Here is a 21,274-nt window from a genome sequence, read left to right as displayed (position 1 = left end):
ATCAATGATATCAAGGGTCAATAGGGAGCCAGATTAACATGCTCTAATGCACAATGTCACACTCATCCCCCAGATTAAGATCCTAAATGCCAACCTTGTACACTCCAAAGCCTCCATTGCCTTGAAAACCTTCTATGGAGGATTGTGTGTTAAGCTCTCATTATATGAGCTACTCTGTTGATTTCTATAGAGGACATTTCAAACATAGAAAGAGCTTTAAATCATTGAGAGATTAATACATTTTTCGAAGAAATGCACTTAACTCAAAGCCACGCTATTGAGAGTTTTTACTTTAAGCCTTCTTTCTTTCTATGTATACAGTTTTAATGCAGTGTAATCAGGGGAAAAATCACCACTAATTTCTTCCTTTATTTCAACAGTATACTGAGGGCTTTTTCAAAACAAATACAAAATATCAGCATCTTCTAATAAGACACACATTTACTTCACATGTATGTATTCTACTGAAATATACACTAGTTTTATCATTTTATGGCATAATTTGTGGATTTCTTTCAATCAAATTAAGTTGTCGCAGAATTGTTCATATCATTATAAGATACACTGACTTTAAACTACAAATATGTCTGTTTTTTGTTGTTCCCGATGATGTCATCAGGACAATTTGGGGTTGGATTTGAGACTGCCGTTTTTATCTAGAAGTTTGTGTCACAATTGTTTGTGTTGAGTCTGAAATACATGGGTATGTATCAGGCCAGGAGGTGCTAACAAAAGACACCAGTAGGTTGGAAGATGGGAAATGTAGGATTCAGACTTTTTTGGGCTTGATGAGTACTTGAAATTAAAAGTTGGGAGCCTCTGCTGCTTTGAGTCTCTTTCAAGTTCCCTCACTTCAGTACATGTGCAATATTACAGCAGACTTTAATGCTGCTTGTCCAGTAGCTCACCTTTGTTGGTTTGTCATCTTTCAAAAAAGCTAGTTATGTATGGATCACAACTTAAGGTGGAAGTACAAAATAAATGACCAAGCACACATTTCAGACAAAGAACATTAATCTTCATGACTTCTGGGTAATAAAATTGTTAAAAATGTGTGATCACCAGCAAGGTGCCTGGTGCAGCTCAATGTTGTACTGTGTCTGTAGGTGAGTGCATACACTGTGGCCTTCCTATATTAGCACCATTGTACTTGTTTGTAAGCTTATAGAAGCCCTTTAAAGTAGTGAGGTGACAGAAGTCAAGACCTGGACCAAATTAAAGTCTCACAAGTACTGCATATCCCTAAAACTCCAATTTGAATCGTTTCATATATCTACCTCTCTATCTGAAGGTTTTTTTCTCTGTTTCTGTAGACTGAGAAAATTGGACTTGGTGTCATCTTGGACTTATAACATCTTTTCAAAATCCACAGGAAATAAAAGGAGTATGAGGAGTATGTACATGAGGAAAACATTTGTGCCAATAGGTGTGTGTAAATAATTATACTGTATAATATAATGCCTATTTCTGTGTGTGTGTGTGTGTGTGTGTGTGCGTGTGTGCGTGTAGTTCAAGTGCCCATGTGTTAACATATTAGTCAGTATACGTCCATGTACTCTTCAATGCAACAGGAGAGTTTATTGTGCACAGTATCTGAAAATCTTTCATTTTCTACCTCTATTTGTGTGTGTGTGTCTCAGCTAAGTGGGTTCACTTGTGTCCTCTTTGCCAAACCACTGTGTTGCCGTGGCGACCCGAGGCCTGGACTGACTGTCATGTCTCGCGACAGAAACACCTCCTTATCAAATGAGGGCGCAGAGACGATCCCAAAGGAAATCCATCCACATTGAGACATCTGTACTTGTGTTAGCCTGGGCAAATCCGTTTCTTTCTGACAAAGCCTTAATCTCAAAGTGTGACTGTGTATTTGTGTGTGTGTGTGTGTGTGTGTGGATGGATGTGTGTTTTTCTGGGAGGAAATCTGTTAGTGAGATGTTTTTTTGCACTTGTTGTGTCCTCTTGCCCCTCCCTGCTGCTTAAAAAAAAAATCCAATTGCAAGGTGGACAAAGCCATTCGACTGGAGATTTTGAGTGAGTCTGAACACAGTCGAACATATGGACAGCTAGATTGGAGCAGTAATAACAGCATAGAGGACATTATTGTCGTTCTAAACACACACACACACGCACGAAAGTAATAATGAAAACAGTGACGACAGCGGGGTCCGTTCTCCATGATAGAATTACACAGCTATTCTGTTCTCCCTGTAGTGTCTGGCATATGGGGCAGCACGTTTGGCTGACAGGTGCAAATGTATTACACACACTCAGCCTCACCTTTAACCCATATTTTCCCATCATTCCCTGTGAGTGTGTGAACTGTAAGTGAAAATGATGTACAGGAAAATATGTGCATCAATGCAGCTGTTTCTCTCACATGTATATGTGTGTGTGTTTGTTATATATTATGATATACAGATCAAAGAAACAGGTGAGGAGGGCCAAATGCAGCCCGTACTGAGGTTGAGCCCAACACTGCAGGGTAATATGTTTCAGACAGGCAACTGAGAGGACACACACGTGGGCTCTTAACCTCTGTGAGAAGGGGCCCCAATGCCCACGTGGATCTGAGTGGAAGTATGTGAGGTCTAATCGTGTGTGTTTGTCTGCGCACGGGGGACAGAGGGAGAGAGTAAGCATACAAGCGGTGGTCGGGTAGGGGGGTCAGAATTACCAAGCAATAGGCCACTTATTCTAAATATGCAGACAGGAAAAGAAAGTCAGACTCATCTTGCTTATAAGTGGGACAACAGATGTTGACTCTTTTTTTCGTTTTACCTCTCTGTGATTTTGTTTCTGTCATCTCCTCTCTGCTTTCCTGCTTCTTCACTGCTTGGCCTCCAGATTTATGGTGGCAGAGCACATAGCAGACCACTTTATCAAACCTATGAGTGCATGTACACATGGACTGACCCTTACATTTGATGGCTCCTAGCTGTCATATACTTTCCTACCTTATTTGAGTCCTCAAATGCTATTGCGCTAATGTCACAAAGCTTATGCTAAAGTTTTATACATCCTGTCACATCTCAAACATTCTCAAATTCTGACGTCTGGATTCTCTTTCACTTTGTACCACATGCAGATGTTTGCATTTGAAACACACCACAAACCATCCCAGCAGCAATGACTTATGCTTTTGCTTCTGGCTGAAAAAGTAGAACCTCTTTCCCATTTTGTTTACTTCTGCGTTGTGTTGCAGAAATATGGTTAACCAATCCCTAATGAAACAACTTAGAGACTCTTACAGATGCTTTGACTTGTGGCTTGTGGTAGGTTTCAGCTGAATATGTCTGCACAAAGAGTTTAGACTAAAGACAATGGGTAGTGACCACATTATTGTAAGCACACAGTAAGATTTTATATTGATGGATGTGTTTTCCCATTGGTTTCCATTCATGCCTTTATTGTGTATTATCAAAACTTAAGTGGTTGAGACATGAAACTTTCTTGAGAGAAGTATTGCATTGCATTGTGCATGTTTTTTTACTTTTTGAGAGTTCAGAATAGGGAAAAAATGTGTGTGTTCAAGTGTTTTTAGGACATGTAAACATAATTCTGATCACAATTAACAATTGGATCACATTGTATTGACGCCTCTGTCCTATCCTATCCACAGCATCACCCATAGATTAGCTCTGACAGTCAGTCTGAAACTTTCTGTCCTCCTGCTCCCACTTCCTCTTGCAGGACAGAGCCAAAGGTTAGGGTTACACTTGTCAGTACTGTGTGACTTCTGAGCTCTGATCATGAGGATCATGTTTTTATGAGATCACTTCACCGTCCCCTCACTTTGGCTGAAAGTGACAGCTGTGCGCCCCCCCTGTGGCTGTGTTTGTAGTCTTGTGTAGCTCAGGGGGCAGCAGTGTGTGGTGTGAACACTGTAAGGGTCAGGGGGATTTATGTCCAATGGGACCACCCAAGTTAAAAAAAGGAAAACAGCATGAATTTGTATTATAATAACAATTATCAGTTTATCATATTTAAAGACTTCTGGTTGTTGTTGTTGTGCTTTATGTGTTTTTGGTTCATAAATCTGCCTCCAGGAGGTTATCTGCAGATGCTGTAGTCTTACCTGGAGCTGTAGGGGTCCCAGGCCTGGTGTGGCAGCAGCAGCAGCAGCCATTGTTGTGGGGATGAGCTGGAGAGGGTAGGGGTCACCTGAAAAAAGATCATTTTTTTTTAGCATTTTGAATCCATTTTGCGTGAACAAAGTCAAAAACAGTGATTGGTTTCAGTGAGTTTTTACACATCAGTGCTGCCCTTTCTCCTTTCTTCCTTCTCCTCCTCTCTTTTCTGATCTCCGTCTTTTTTCCTGTTGCATCTCCTTCTTCTCTCACCCCTTCTCACTCATGTCTATACCTCCCCTTCCTCTCCATCATTCTCATTCTCTCTCCGTCTGTCCATACACCCCCCCCATCCCTCATCCTCTTGTTTTTCTCCTCCCTCTCACCCCACCTTCATCCCTCGCCTCACCCCCATCAACTCCCCTCCCACCACCACCACCTGAGTCCCTCTCTGCAGCTGTTAAAGCCGTCCTTTGTGTGCGCTGCCGGTAGGGCCTTAATGAAAAGCCTGATTGTGTGTCCTCCTCCTTAATACCCCCTGACAAAGAGCAGCGAGGTGAGGGGATTCTGATAAAGCCAGCCCCAGCGCCGTAATTAAGAGCCGCCACTGCCGATTGCTGCTCTCTCCTCTCTCTTTTTCTTCTTCTCAACTGTCTGTTCTTCTGCTTTGTTGGGAGAGGGCTGCTTTCAGTCTCTCTCTTGCCCGTGTCCTCCTTGTTGTCATCTTTCTTTCTTCACAAGTTACTCTCCACCTCTACCCCCTCCTTCCCCCTCTCTCCCCCCTCTGTCAGAAATGATAAATCAAGAGATAGATGGACGAAGAGGGCAGGGGAGATGACAGAAGTGCAGGGAGAATGAGGACAACTGTGGATTATTAGTGACCAGGTGCAGATAGGCAATGCTGTAATTACTCAGAGAAAGAGAGAGAGAGACAGAGAGAGAGAGAGAAGGAGGGAGAAAAAAGGAGGGAGAGAAAGGTCAGAGATTAGGGGAGGAGGAGATGGATGGTGAGGGAGGGCAGAGAGGAGAGGAGAGAAGGAGAGAAGGAGAGGAGGAGAGGATTACTGTACCTAATTATGCTCATGCTGAATAAAAAGTGCCTGTTGACAGCTGTGATTTGCATGGACATGCCCACCAACCAAAATACAGCACGTGGAGGAGGTCAGGTTTTTCTACTGGCATCACATCGAGGAAACTTGATTCTTCATGGAGAAAACTTGGGAATGTTCACAGGGCTTGAACTTGCATTTATGACCTGGACTTTCAGTGCAGCACTCAGCCTCTTGGCTCTATCAGGACCTTCTATTGTGCATCAGTGTGCCCATGTAAATGTGTGTGTGTGTGTGTGTGGACTTCGCATAAGCCAGACTTTCCTTCCGACATACTTTCCCATATTCTTTGGTTCTTAAAAAAAAAAAAGTGAAGCTGAGACATTCTTTTCTCCAGCGGGGGAGGGAAGGCAGGAGGGATTAAAGAATTATTTCAGGACTGTGTATTCTAGGAGATGGGTCTTTTCTCTACGCTTCCTAAACAAACATGAGCTGGGTGGATATTTATGCTCCTCCTGGGGGTCGCTGTAACAAAAGGGAGAAGGACGGAGGAAAGCAAACATGTTGCTCTTGGCTTGGGGACAGTGACCTCGACGGACGGAGCTGAAAGTTCTCTCTGACAAAAAGACGACAGAGGGAGATAGATTGTTTCCCTCGATCCAACAATGACGTCATCAGTGATACTTTAGTGTCAATTAATGCACAATTTTACATTTTATTTGCAAAATAACTTGATGGGCACTCACATAAAGTTTATACCTCGATGAATAATCAAATATTCTAACATCTTACTTGGCTCTGAGGGGAGAAAATGACCCCGATGATGTCATAAGGGTTATCTCAGAACGGCACTTGGGACATGGAGTTTGGAAGATGTGCACATTTTTCATTCAGAGATTGTCTGACGAAAACTGCTACTGACTTGCATTATGGGAAATGTAGGATACAGTGTTTCAATAATAGGCACTCAATTTGACAAACCTTGGTACTGCAAAGGTCATATTTGGACTAACACATTTCATATTTGCTTCTTAATTGATTCGACAAACTATGTTTATGAAACAGAAGGAAAAAGTAAAATCAGCTGTGACATGTCATACCTCAAAATACAGATATGTTTTCCACTAATAAACTTTTTATATTCAAATTTTAGAGTAAAGCCAAAGCTTTAACAGTTATCTTAAGTTGTAACGTGTTGTGGCAGAAGCTTGAACAACATAAAAACTGTGTTGCTGTTCAACAAGTGTTTAAACAAGACAGCCACTCAGAGCACAGAAGTCCATACTGTGCGGATAAAATCTATTCATATCTTCAAAGCTAGGAAGCGCCGTGAGAATATGTCAGAGCACAATGCTACACATGTCCTATTTAGAGCTGCAGCACCAAAACTACATCAACTCACAACAACTTTGAAAGTTGCCAGAGAGTTTTCTCAGGGGCGGCTCAGCCTGGCGCAGCGTGCCAGTCCGTTTGGAGCTGGCGGAGGCAGTGAAAAGACAAGCCCACCACTTGACAGGGTATTTACGTGGGCAGTGGGCGTGGGTGAAGATGGCACTAATTAAAATGGAATGGACTTGTTTGGGAAGCTGTGAAACTCTAAGGGAGTAGGGGGGTGAGGGGGGCTGAATGTGCACGAGCTTGCGTTTGTGTGTATGTTCACATTTCTGTGTCTAAGTTTTTTTTTTGTTTTTTTTTGTGTTTGCAAAATCACAAAGCAAATCTCTGGCTGCCTGGAAGTTTGTGTGTGTGTGTTTGAGTGTATATATATATATATAAATATATATATATGTGTGTGTGTGTGTGGGCTGTGCTGGAAACATGTTCTGGCTGCGTCCTGTGTTAATGTGAGGAGAACCTGGGGCAGGTCACATTACCACCCTCCCTCTCCCCCCTCTGCTAACCCCCCCACTGTGCATTTATTCCCAGCATCCCCTGGCAAGCACCCACCCTTCTTTCTCTCTCTCTCTCTCCCTCTCTGTCTCTCTCTCTCTATCATGGTAAACAACACATTGCCACACAGCCGGAGCGTGATAGCCAAAAAAAAAAAGAAAAAAAACAAAAAAAAAACAAAAAAAACAAAAAAAACAAACACACAAAAAAAAAACATGTCCTGCAGGACGCCTGCATTTTGTTGCTTTTATACATCAAAAAATAGACAAGACAAAAGGAAGGAGCCAAAAAGACTGAGTGAGAGATAAAGAGAAAGAGGTTGAGAGTGTAAACAGGAAGGGTGTATTTGGACTGGTTTTTCTATTAAGAGAGAGCTGTTGTTGTAGGGGCGCGCTCGTCTTTTGGGAAACAATCCGAGTCCTTGTGTGGAAAAATGGTTACACTCTACCTTGCTTAGTGAAAAACATTTGAAACATCACACACAAAAACTGCTTTGACTCTGTAAGTTGCACCTATTTATGAATGTACGTGTGTGTGTGTGTGTGTGTGTGTGTGTGTGTGTGTGTGTGTGTGTGTGTGTGGGGACATTACTCACTGCAGCCAGGCTTGTAGTTGAAGCCAGGGGGCATGAGGAAGCCTTGCTGGGCTGCAGCCGCTGCCAGAGTCCTCTGGTCCGGAGGAAAGACGGGAATCATCAGCGGAGGGAGCTGGCCCTGGACCTGCTAATGAAGGAGGGAGAGGAGGAGGTGATTGGGTGGAGGGAGAGAGAAGCGGGAAAAAGAAGAAAAAGAAGCGGGGGAAAGAAGAAACATGAGCACTTTTGGCATTTCTTTGAGACATGCACTGACAACAATATACTAAATAATACTAAAGAATGTGTATAACTGATCCCAGAGCAGCCTTAAGTACAGTTACATCTGAATTATGTCATAATGATTTAGCTGTATGTATATGAGCATTCAGGCTCATTTACATACAGTATATTCATAGGATACATATGGAATACACATGAAAAGACACTAATGAAGTCAACACACACACACACACACACACACACACACACACACACACACACACACACACACACACACACAAACACACACACACAAACTCACACTCCATCTTCTGGATTCAAAGACAAAAAGCCAGTCATTAGGACAGTTCACTGTACTCTCACAACAGCTGGCCTTTTCCTTTTATTTGGAAGATGATGTTGTGTCCTGTCTCCCCACATCACCCCCCCCCCCCCCCAACAACCCAAACACACACTCACATGCACACACAGACACAGACACAACCCTTTCTGCGCGCTCGTCGGCAGAGAGCCATATGACTTCACAAGGTTTCCAGGATTTTAAAAGGAGACGCAGAAAAAAGCTCCTCCGATGGGTGGCTTTGGCAGGGACGTCAGGAGAGGGAGAGAGAGAAAGAGAGAGGAAGAGAGAGAGAGGGAGACAGAAAGAGAGAGAAGTAGGAGACAGATGGTTGCACTAAACAGCGTTCTGCCAAAAACAACACACAAAGACTTGCGTGTGATGGACTGACTGACAGTTTGAGAGGAAAGATAGGAGGGGATGAGGAGAGGAAGTGAGGAGGAGAGGGAGAGTGAGAAAAGGTGAGAGAAGGAGGAAAATAAGGGATTTTATCTAGCTGTAAAAGCCAAGGTGTAATGCTGGTATGATGAAGAAACCACAGACATGAAGGGAGGGAAGGACTTTTTTCCAAAAAGTCATAACAAAAATATCAATGTTTTTCCATAAACTATTGGGCAACAGCTTGAGATCACATAATCAATAGAGCCCCTGTAACGCATTAGCGCTATAGGTACCATCATGCTGTTTATGTTCTTGTCATTTATTAACTTGTTTTCATAGGAAGATACAATGTGGTGTTTTCATTGGGCACCAGTTTTGCTTTTGAGTCTTTGGGCATGGCAACAATACAAAAACACTGCGCCTACACTGTACTGAAATAAAATAAGAAGAAGCAGAATAGGCAGGTCCTGCAATGTAATCAGTTATTTAACAAGTCTGTTTCATCACTTCTGCACTTCTCTTTATCAACACAATGGTTTTTTACACCTTAGGCAGATGAGTACAACATTCAGGCATTTTTTTCAGATTCAATTTGAGTTGTGCTATGGGAAATTAAAAAAAACAGGTGTATGGAAACTGACTTCAGACATTGGGTTTCCACCTGTGCTGGCTTAAATTAAATTAGAGTTAAACGTGTCTACTGTAGTAGAAACCAGTGAGTACCTGATATTCATAGGTATCTGCTCTGACTTTGGAGTTACGGTGGACTAAAATCAAATTGTTTCTAAACCTACACTTCGAGTCACGAAATGATGGCTTCTTAACGCAAAGAACCAAACTGGAGTTAAAGGGGTTCACCAGTGAATTAGTACTGCACTTGTGAGAATTCAAAAAAGGGTCAAACTGGAAGCAACACAGCTGGAGACATTCTTTTAGCCTTTTAGCCCTTTAGTACACATCATCTTCCCAAAACCCTAGATTTCCCATAATGCCACCTGATAGCATCTTTCACTGGAGCCTCCCTGCCTGATGAACTTCACACCAAAAAGTTTGTACTAAAGGCTTTCTGCTATACATTTGCAGAACAAACTGTGATGTTTTCAAAGACTTTAGAAATCTCCTCCAGAGCCACCGAAGACTTTCTACACGTGGTGTCGCAGGCTGACTGATCCTCCTCATGACGAATAAAGTAAACTGCATGTGTTAAATTAGTGGAGTGCCTCTTTAAATCAAATCCCTGTTGGGTTCTTTAGGCCTTTGACCTGTACTCTCGTTTGCAAAACGTTCTTCTTTACAACACATCTCCTCTTTCTCACTTCTTGTCTCTCGGATTTTGCCAGGAGGCCAGAGATGTAACGTCTGAGTAGGACAATTGACAGGAAAAAGATGTTTGATGCGGAAAAATTCATCTGGAATGATGGAAATATCCGCACAATTGTAAGGATGTGGTGGTGCCACAATACAACCAGGTAATACCTGAGTGATATGGGCACTTGAAGGTCAGTGCTTGAGACAGGTAAAGAGACAGAGAGCTGCTGTGTGAGCAGTGCTCCCAGCCGTCCCTGCCTGTGTGTGTATACTCAAGTTTCCCTGGGCGTATAAATGTTGGTGTACTGTAAATACCTATGTGTGTGTGTGTGTGTGTCTGTGTGTGATCGTGTCTCCTCCTCCCCCTCCTCCTCCTGCTCCTGTGTGTCGGCACGCGGCAGCCGGCAGCACTGTAATCAAACTATCAAGCGCAGGGGAATAGCGCTCTCTTCAAGCAGCTCCTGTTTCCCCCTTACACCAAAAACAATAATTACTCCACCATTTTGGTTAACCATAAACCGCCGAGCTGCCTGCGCCGCGTGATCAGAAGGGAGAGGCGCTCCAGCGCAACGCTCGGACAGGACCCCCGCGGGGACGAATCACAGACAGAACATTTCCGCTTTGCCTTTCAGGCCTAATTGGACATATGCTGGAGTGAAGCTGGCTAGCAATGCTGTAATGTACCGTAGGGAAGAGGAGAGGAGAGGAGAGGAGAGGAGAGGAGAGGAGAGGAAAGGAGAGGAGAGGAGGAGAGGAGAGGAGTCTGCGACAGCTGTAATATATACATACTGCACATAAACACACTGGCACACATACTGTATGATGTCTGTGTGTGTGCACATGGCTTTGCTTTCTTTCTTTGCAGATGAAAATATCATAGAAGATCCTTTAATAGGCTCTGAGTCCTCTCCTCTCTATCTCAGCTTCTTTCTATCTTATGACAAAAAGCCTGCGCACAATAGAAAGACATTAATCAGCCTACAGAACTGTTGCACAATACACGCAAGTCTCCACAATGGAATAAGAAGATCAAGCAAAAGAAAAAAGAGGAACAAAATGAAAAGAAGACACAAAAGAATAAGAAAAAAGCTGAAACATACAGAGAGAGAGAGTGAGAGACAGAGAGAGAGAGAGAGAGAGAGAGAGAGAGAGAGAGAGAGAGTTCATGGGGAATCATTCCCTCCCATATGTTGCTGTTATAATAGTTGACTTAGATATGTGTGTAACAGCTGCTGAGCTGATGAGCAGCACCACTACCCTAGCACGATCACTGGCACGCGCATGCACGCATGCACACACACACACACACAAACACTGACCTCTAAAGTGCAACACACACAAACACACACATATGAGGCAGAAAACATGGGTCAGAACAAGTTGAGCGTGACAAGGAGAAACTAGGGACTCTACAAAAACTGACTGAACTGTGTATGTGTGTGTGTGTGTGCGTGTGGCGGGGTAGACGGGGGTTTGTATACTAGCCAGTCATATGGTATTGGAATGGATCAGTCTCCCTGATCATGCCCCCCTGTGCATTCCTTCCTATTGAAGGCTTAATCTGATATTTACCTAATATTGGATATACAATAATGCAATACCTTAAAGTGGATTATGAGCTGTGTGTGTTAGCTTCGTGATTGTAATGTCAACTTTGAAGGCCAGGGGAAGAAAAGAGAGGGAGAGAGCTCTTCCCAAATCAGAGGATGAGAATCAGAGATGAAGAAATGAAGTGACAGAAGGAAAAAAGAAAGTAAGAGCGAGGGAAATGGAGAGAGAGAAAGGGAGAGCAAGGCCACATCTATCAGACAATCTCCAGATCCCACATAAAGGAGAAGGCACTTCTGAAACAGCAGGCACTTTGGGGAATAACGCACTCCTCAGCTTCTCTTTCACATCAGGCCCAAAGCAAGCATGAAAACCTACAACACACACTGACAAAACATCACACTGCCACTACTGTGGGCTGCTACTGTACGCCTCCTCCACGTCCACAAAAGAAACCTGCAACAAACGAAACTGGAACTCATCTGAAAAATCCTCTAATCAGTGATAACTGAATCCAAAACAAAGAAAAAATACTCTGAATGAAAAAAAAAAATATATATATATTTATATATGTACAGTATATAGCAAAAGCGTGAAACTTTCCCTTGAGAACTTTCACAGGGGCAAAGAGGACAGAAAGAAAGAGAGAAGTCGACAGTTCACCCTGGCGAGAGAACTTCTCTGGAAATAAACAGCAGAGACACCAGAATGAACAAGAGAGGGAGAAAGAGTGAGAGAAAGAGAGACGGAGAGGGGAGCAAGAGTTGGATAATTGGCAGCGAGTCGAGGCTGCGTTCACCACTCGCCAGGCGGCACAGCTTGAACTTAAAGCGCCGCTGCGGCATAATGAAGATGTGGCCGCTAATTAACATATGGGGTGCGAAACAGGTTGGTTGGCACGTGGCGCGCTAAAAACTCCAAGGTAAAGTTATTATTGGGGAGTAATTAGCTCTATGAAGTTAATGCGCTGAACAATAGCTGCCAGCGCCGCACAATATGGCTCGCATCTGAGCGCGCAAAATAGCCCCCGCTAAAGTGCGAGTCCCACAGCTAAAATCTGTTGGCGACCATATGCTCCGGCAATTAATGCAAGACCTGGATGACCTATTGCTGAAGAGGGGACGTGTGAGCGATAGAACCAATAATTAATTTGGAGAGAGCGGGAGAGAGAGAGAGAGAGAGAGAGAGAGAGAGAGAGAGAGAGAGAGAGAGAGAGAGAGCAGTAGCTGGCTTTTAATATTAGTCCATTAAGTTTCTATGGACAGGGGCTATTAGAGGCCAGCCTGCTGTGAATGTAGGGGCATGGTTCATGACACAGTGGCACTGCAATGCACGTGTGTGTGTGTGCGTGCGCACGCACACACACACACACACACACACACACACACAGGTACGTGTGAGTACATTAGAGAGCATGTGAGCGAGGGTAGGTCTCAGAGGGAATGGCTGGTTGGTCGTGGTCCAGTTTGTGAGTGCATGCGTTTGTGCGTGCACATTGACACATGCAATGCGTAAGGAAAACAAATTACACTGGTTGCGGTGTAATGGGACTGATTAAACAATTACACAGGCAATTGGGTTAGCCGCTCCTATGCACCGAGTACAGAGGTGCTGGTGTGTTGTGTGCATGTGTGCTGTCTACAGTGAGTGTGAAAATGAATGAAAATCATGTCTGTCAGAGTTTCTGTTTTTGTGTTCCTCTTCCCTTACCACAGTATGAAAAATATTCAGCATGGACAGAGGCTGCGCTTGTCGCTGCATTAGGTGTTACAGGTGTGCGTCTTTGTGATTGAGTTAGCAATGTAGGTTAGCCTTAATAGAGAGCTTGTTAGCCACTCTTGCCAGCATGTCTGGCCTCTCTTCAACTAGTCAAACATCAGGTGGCTTTGCTTATTTTCTGATTATTTCTCACTTTTTATTCTTCTTCTGTCTGCTGTGCTGTCTCCCACCTATAGCAATGCTGATGCTTGATGAGATCAAAGACATCACACCGAGGTGCCACCATTGAGTTAGACACACTTGACAGTGTGTGTGTGTGTTTGTGCATGTGTTTTGTTTGATTGCGTTTTGATTCATTAGGTAGGACACACTCTTGTCCCCTCATCCCTCTGTTTCAATATACAGAAGTCTTGCTGCTATTCTATGAAAATGTGTGCGTGTTCTCAAGGTAAGCTCTGAGCCGCTCGGCAGGTGAGCTCCTTTCATCCCCGTCGCGCTTCCCTGCACGGCAGCAACAGTCGTCCCCGGCAACACTGGAGGGAGCCTCAGAGACAAGTCATTTAATTAGAACGAGAGAAGACGAGAGGGAAAGCAAAGGGAAGTTTGAGGAAATGTGCTTACCCCTCAGAGCTTAACAAGAAGTCCCCTAGCAGGGGGTGGGAGTGTGTTTGTGTGTGTCATTTTGTACACACATTTTTGTTCTTAAATTTTCTGTGAGAGCCAGTTGTGTTAAACCTTCAGACTGAACACTGTATTGCAAAATGAGGGTCAATTTTACCTCACCTCCCCAGGGGGACAAGTTTAAGATCAGGATTTGGGTTTCGGTTTTAGATTAAAATCCGATTTAGATTGGTTGGGTTAAGGTTATTGATCATTTAGACTCAGGGCTTGGATTAAGGGTCATTATTAGAGCCTTCGTCAGGTTAAAGTTAGGTTCAGTTCAGGACTTGGAATACAGGACAGATCAAGGGTTAAGCTAGGATTAGGTGTTTCAGAATAAAAGCTCTCTTGAAAAGCAACACAATGTGAATGTGTGTGTGTGTGGGTGTGTGTGTGTGTGTGTGTGTGGGGGGAAACTGGATGGATCATAATTGATGCTAATTCATGGATAATTCCAGGTAGAATCAATTAGTGACTTGTGAGCACTAATGACTGGTGCATGCCTGTGTGTTGTTCATACTGTATGTCATTAGCTTGTGTTGCCTGAACTCGCTTGTTTGCCGGTTTGCACCTCACTCAGTGAGCGGAGTTGGCCTAAATGGTGGACACTAACACGCATATCACTAGCTTGATTTGGGTTTCAGGGTGAGAAGAAATAGGAAACCGGACGCGAGGACAATAAATAATTTGTCCTCCTTTCATGAGGGATGTGTGTCACTCTCTTTTTCATGAGCTTGATTATTCATTTCATTTCATCACCTCTTCCAAGTGGACGGTTGAAAGCATTCTTCACAGGCCTTTGGGGGTTTGGGCCTAACAAAGCCAAGGACGCACACACACACACACACACACACACACACACACACACACACACACACACACAGAGGGGACAGCTGAACTCAGCCTCGTTAGGGGGAAATGCAATCACAAGGGGCTTATCATACAGACAAAAAACACACACACGGACACACACACCCCAACATACTGAACCCGGAACCGTGCCCTCTCTCTGGCAGGCCATTGTATTGTGGGATTGTGCGGACAATCTCTTCATGAATGATTAAGCAGTGTATTTCTCAACCAAGTCTTTGATGATGAGTGTGTGTTTGATCATCAGGCGAGTGTGCAGCACTCTCTGCTTGCGATATGTGTGCGAGCGAGTCAAGGCGTATATTTCATATGTTTGTCCGCATTTGTGTGTACTTTGATGTGTGTGACATATGTGAATGTGTGTGTGTGTGTGTGTGTGTGTGTATGCGCTCCTGTGATGAGCCCCTGTTGATTGTGTCCCTCTCTTAACGAGGCTGCCTACAGCTGCCCCTGCTTGTGAGAAACTATTGTTGGGCCCGTTCAATGGAGAGACGCTTGTTTGGGAAAAGGTTGCAAAGTCATGGGAAAAGAGAGCTTTGTCTCGGCGGGGTCGTGAGGGAGTGAATCATGAGCGGACGTGTTTATAGCTTAAAACACACAGCTGCGGCAAACACACACACACACACACACACACACACATACACATGGGTGAAGAAACGGACGCTCGAGAACGCACAGAGGAATCCTCAGAAACAAACGTGGTCTCTTTTTTTTTGTCAAAGGGACAAAACGTGAACAATTCAGAATTTAACTTGCACAAAGCAAATAAACACAGCTGCTTTGCACAGAATCGTGGACACACATCCCACACACACACACGCTATCACAAGGTCTCTTATCACACAAACTGTGTATGTCTAAACTCTCGGGGGGAAAGGGAATGTGTGTGTGTTTGTGTGTGTGTTCCTTCTTGGACAGGGTGTCTCTTTATGACACAAAGCCCGGCTTTCTCAGCTCAAAATTCAGTGTCATCTGCCTTTACAAAGGCCTGGGCTATTCGTTCCAAGCCACCTGGACTAACATAGAGGCTCCAGTGTAGCACCCAAAAGGACAATACTTCCATTTTTAAGTGTTACATACATACCCACCCATTTTCTCTGGACCTAAAGACACAGAATCACTTTAAAAGGGACTTTAGTTCATTTACTTACTAATTTTATGTCTATATTAAGACTATTCACGTCTTTATACAATCTATATAATTAGATTTGTTGAACATCTTGCTCACAACAAGGACGCTCCAAATAAGAGTCAACTAAGTTTGTATTTCCCAGTACTGCCTGGTGAAAGCAGAGCGAAACATAATCCGTCCTCTTCTGAGAGGTGGAAAATATGTGCACACCCAAAAGCCCCAGAAGGGCTAATTCTATGTGGAGTAAATCACCCAAACTTTATTTGTTTTCTCTGTTATTTTCAGTAACTCAGCAGGATAGGTGGTCAAAGATATGGGGTAACCATGTGACTTAAAACTTAAGAGATGAATTCAAACTCTTATCTGGTCATAGTTTTAGATGGAGCAGAACATTAACATTAAGCGCTCCATCTGTGAGGGCACCACTGCTGGAGATCAAAAATCTGTTAAATTAGTTTGTCATGAGTCCATTTGGTTCCTAATATCCAAGACCTGACCTCAAACCCAGGTACAAATTATAACCACTCTAATCAAGGGCCAGCTAGGGTTAATTCCTGGTGGATTAATGTGTAACATGAGCGCTGTCTTACTGTTTAAACTGAATCTAATGAAATGATGAATCTCACTCATCATGGTGAGGCAAGGGGTGAGGGACAACCATGAACCTCAGCCTCCCCAATTTGCATCACTTGGCATAATTTTCTTTCTTTTTTTCCCTTCTCTCCGTCCCATTTCCTGTCACTCTTCACTGTCCTATCAAATAACAAGGTATAAAATGACCAAAAAATTACTTTAAAATAATTTTAAAAAAACAAAAAACAAAAACTGGACTTCCTGGACAGGACAGGAACAGTGCTGAACTAACACAGCCTGTTGCATTTCTTTAACACAAGGTTGTTGCTGGTCTGAATGTTTAAGGTGGGTTAATATGAAGAACTAGATTTTATGGGCTCTGACTTGAAACCATGGAAAAGATCAATCGATGCTCAAGCCTCTTTCCAAACCTTTCTTTGCCTCTTTTCTGACTGAGTTGCCTGGTGTGGATTTGTGCAACACATCCGAGCCAATCTACTGCTCCCTCTGTGCAAACACCTTCACAATCACTCACATTCACAATGGAATCAACATGAGTGAAGTGTCCTTCACCAGGAGTTTGATGTGTAAACTTTGATTTATATAATAAAGACTTAAAACACACATAGCACCCTACCAGCACCCTACTTCTGATTTTTTCCAAGCAGACTGACCACCTTTAAGTGATTACACAGGTTGTATATGTGTGTGTGTCTGTTTGTGTATTAGAGGAGGAGGGGCTATAATAAGTCAACGCTGATTCAGGTCCGAAATGTTGATGGCTGAGCAAAGAAAAGCTGTAACAATCACAATCACAAAACTGTGATTGTTACAGCCCACACACACACATACGCATGTAAAGATACATACGCTGGCATACACACACACACACACACACACACACACACACACACAGACACACACACAGACACACAGACACACACACACAAACCGGCCTCACCTGGATTTGTTGCTGCAGGAGGTTGATTTTGTGTTGCTGCTGCAGAAGCTGCTGCTGTTGCCGGGCAATCTGAGGACAGAGCACACAACACATTGGAATGTATATACAGCGTGTGTGTGTGCTTGTGTGTGTGTTTGTGGTATGTGTGTGGAGGGCCTGGGGGAGATGCGACACATCTGCAGGTCTCTGAGGCCCCAGTTGCACGACAGAGGGTTGATGCCCTGGTATGAAATATTAAAGAGCTCATCTCATCTGGACTCAGCTCATAGCCAAATGGACAAGAGTGTCACACCAACACATTTACTGACTTATCTTTTGATAAAGGGAAGGAAAAACATTAGGTTTCTTTTTGTCTGAGTGTAGTTTTGTGAAGGTGAGTATTCTCTTTGATTTGAAGATTACATGCTCCTCTACAGGTTATATGTTATTGAAGATAATTCTGTGGACTGTGGGTTCAGCTCTGGATCAATACAAACATACCAGTCATTTCTAAAAAAATATGCCACGCCGTCACCTTATAGAGGCAATAGTACCATCGAAGTCCATCCTGCATCAAGGCATCAGCTGCATCCTTAAGATGTAATTAACTCCTGCACAGAAAATCTCCAGCAAGTGGAACAGACACACAAAAGTCTCCACATGCACTAGCTCCTCATCCAGTGTGTGCGTGATTCAGCCAAGGGCACTGTAAGGCATTGTGTTTGTCACAGGTGATTTGTCCAAACATCTGTGTGTGTGCTTGTGTGTGTGTGATTTTTTCTTTGTACACCCAAGCTTTCCAGAAGCAAAAAAGCACAATAAAGAGGGAAACCCTTCTCTATGCAAATACCTGGCAAACTCTTGCCTGGGAGCTTGGAGTATGTGTGTGTGTGTGTGTGTGTGTGTGTGTGTGTGTGTGTGTGTGTGTGTGTGTGTGTGTGTGTGCGTCTGAGTGCATGAGTGTATGTCTCAGCTACATCCGCTCCAACACTACATACCCTCAGCTCATTCCTATGCAATGTCTCTGTGTTCAAGCTGCCCAAGGCACACATCTTTGGCTGCGTGAACACTGTATGAGGTGTGTGTGAGTGTGTGTGTAATAGAGAGAAGGTAGAGAAAGGAAAAAGCCCACCATGATGTGTTTCCTTCATCACACCTTTGAGGCCACCTTCCTCAAAATGTGTGTGAGAATTTCTGATGACTATTTGTGATGTTTAGGTGTCCATGTGAATTTGTGTGTCCATACATCACACCAAATGACTTGTTAGGATGGATTTTTTTTGCAGCGTATGCATATATTTCCTAATGACGCCCTCCCCATGCAGCGTGCTCCTGTACCTGGTCCTGCTGCTGCTTGGCAAGCTCCATCTGTTGCCTCTGCTTCTCCATCTGCGAGGCGGCCAGCTTCTTCTGCTCCTCGTGGGCCGCCAGGAGCTGCTCCCTGAGGCTGCTCAACTGACCAATCATGCCCATGAGCTGGCGCTCTTTCTCCGCCAGGCTGTCTGGGGTACCTATAGGACAAGAGAGGAGGGGAGGGAAAAGGGTCAAAGGTGAGATGGTAGTACTTTGAAGAAGAGTGCAAGACTCAGCTGAGGTTACGTTATGAAACCTGAAAGTGCTTAGTACAACTTGAAAGCCGTTGTTGAAAGCAGTTTTGTGGTTGTTTAAGACTTGGCACAGAGAAACTGTGATGCACTTGGGAGCAGTTCAGATTTATCTTATTATCTATCTTTTGTTACATATACATATGCAATTTGATCTTCTCGAAAGTGGACAAAATAAAAACAAACTTTAAGTTTACTTTTAAGTAAAGTTTCTTAAAAACTTATTATCTCTTTAAATGAAATAAAGGGACTAATGCATTAGAATAAGATCAGTGTACAGAGAAGATGCTCAAAGGTAAAGATGAGAGAAAGAAAGAAAGAAGGTTGGAAATTATACAAAATTTGAAGCGGAGATGTCACAGCACGGTCTTCTTTTTGAGATTTTCATGGCTATGTGGAGGTCAGAAACGATTGTGGGGTGGAGGTTAAAGGTCGGCGGCATGAGGGAAACAGGGAAGGAACAACAAAGCAGTGTAAAGCTATCCATGGCTTGTTGGTCAGCTTAATATATGACTGGTTAGGGATTTTTGAACGGTGGGAGGGGTCACGTCAGCGGAAGGTGGGTATATGTGTTGTGAAGTTGTAAAACCAGATGTTGACTCATTTTCCTGGGCACAGAGGGCCAGCAGTGATTACTCAGACCACATCCATCACTGCTGTTACTGCCTTACTGAAATAAAGAGAACGAATCTGGCAATGGAAACATTTGTAAACAGGCAAAATGTGGCGGCAAAACAAATGTAAAATTGGAGCCAGATTCATTCATGTTTAACAAACAATAAATCTTCAGCCAGGTTTGAAAATTTACATTTCTCACTAAAACTTGAAGAAAAATCAAAATTTATTTGATTGGTGGTGAATTGTGGGTAAATTCAGGGATTAGTCTGTTGCTATGAAGCTGTATTTTTGTGTGAATGTGTGTGTGTGTGTGTGTGTGAATGAGAGAGGAAAAAAAGAGAGCAAAAGAAAGAAGGAGAGTGTGTCTGGTCTGTGTTTATCCTGCAGTCAGCCAACCTCCTGCTCACATTTAGCATGGCCTGACCTTTGACTCCTTAGATCCTGACATACCAGCTCCATTACGAACACACACACACACACACACACACACACACACACACACACACACACACACATACACAAACACACTTCCACACAAGGCCTAAATCATTCAACAGGATGTAGTTAGAGAGAGGCACACTGAGGCACAATCAGCACGAGTGTGTGTGCTCATGTCTGGTCATATGTACCGATGTTTGCCTACATGCCTTTGTTGTGTGTATGTGTGTGCGCGTGTGTAGGTGCATGTGTGGAGTAGCACAATCCCCCATTGTTCTTCAGCTGCTACCTTTAACAGGGGCACATTCCTGGGCCAGTCAAACCAGATGAGGAAGAGAAGAAGGAGAGTGAGAGGGAGAAAGAGAGGAGGGCAGCAGGGAGGAAAAGAAAGACAAACACAACGGGAGATGAAAGGGGGGAGTCAGAGGAGGGGATGGGGGGGGGGGGGGGGGGTTAAGGTGACGAGCTATGGCTGCTGACCTGCCCTTTGACCACTCGGGAAGGTGAGAGCCATCCATCCATTTGTCCTCCCTGTTGGTAGCTGTCCCCCCCCCCCCCAATCGCCTGTCTGCCTCCGCTGCGCTGCCCACCGACACCCAGCCCCCTCCACCCTCACTTCCCCCCCGCACTCCATCCATCCGCCAACAATGAACAATAAAGGCAACTGTCGGGAGCACTGACCGCTGGAAAAATAAACACGCCGCTGTCCTAACTCACAGACCCACCTTTGTAGAGCCAGAAAGACAGTGTGTGTGTGTGTGTGTGAGAGAGAGAGAGAGAGAGAGAGAGAGAGAGAGTGTGTGAGTGTAGCCAAAGCTGACCAAGACAAGAAAGAGCCTTGTGTTAAAAATGTTAGCCTGTTCAAATGGGGGGTGAAGGGGTGGGGAGGAAGGGGGCAAGAGGGAGGGAAAGAAAAGGATAAGGGGGGTTGCAAAGGTGAAACGATGGATCAAAGGAGTCTTTCTTGTTGGGGCGTTCTTGTTGGGGTTAACCCCCTTCTCGCACACACACACACATACACATGCACAAATGCAAACACAGTAAAACTGGGTACTTCTGTGTGGAACACTGTCTATGTGTGTGTTGATGTGGAGGGACATTCTTTCAACCAGCAGCCTGAATAGTAAGGTGTGAAAAAAAAGAACAACCAGTCTATTCTTCTTCTACAAGCTGTTCTCAATCCCCCTCTCAGCTGTGGACCTTTTATTGCTAAACCAGGGTATTTGCAGAGAAAGAAGAAGAAGAATCCAAGAAAACAACACTCTTCCTAACTGAGACGAGACTCCCTAACCAAGCTGACCTGTCCCATCCCATTCGGACTCT

At 43.9% G+C, this 21,274-nt stretch overlaps 1 protein-coding gene across 8 annotated transcripts in view; it reads right to left on the bottom strand.

The window, feature by feature from the left end:
* Window positions 1–21,274, bottom strand: part of sox5 (SRY-box transcription factor 5) — a 93,751-nt gene that overhangs the window by 24,793 nt on the left and 47,684 nt on the right. For 5 of the 8 annotated variants that reach the window (XM_071501614.1, XM_071501611.1, XM_071501612.1 and 2 more), the window contains 4 exons: window positions 18,630–18,802; window positions 17,313–17,381; window positions 7,602–7,728; window positions 4,076–4,161 (listed from right to left, as the gene is read on the bottom strand). In XM_071501614.1, the coding sequence (XP_071357715.1) occupies window positions 4,076–4,161; window positions 7,602–7,728; window positions 17,313–17,381; window positions 18,630–18,802 (455 nt within the window). The remainder of the gene's footprint in view (window positions 1–4,075; window positions 4,162–7,601; window positions 7,729–17,312; window positions 17,382–18,629; window positions 18,803–21,274) is intronic. The other 3 variants (XM_071501616.1, XM_071501618.1, XM_071501613.1) reach the window with 1 other exon arrangement.

This window comes from Trachinotus anak, unplaced genomic scaffold, assembly GCF_046630095.1.
Source record: "Trachinotus anak isolate AG129_WGS33_773 ecotype Australia unplaced genomic scaffold, CSIRO_AGI_Tana_v1 ptg000018l, whole genome shotgun sequence".
In the NCBI taxonomy this organism is placed as follows: Eukaryota; Metazoa; Chordata; class Actinopteri; order Carangiformes; family Carangidae; genus Trachinotus; species Trachinotus anak.
Note: the sequence above shows the minus strand (reverse complement) of the source record. Positions and strands in the feature narration are given on the sequence as shown.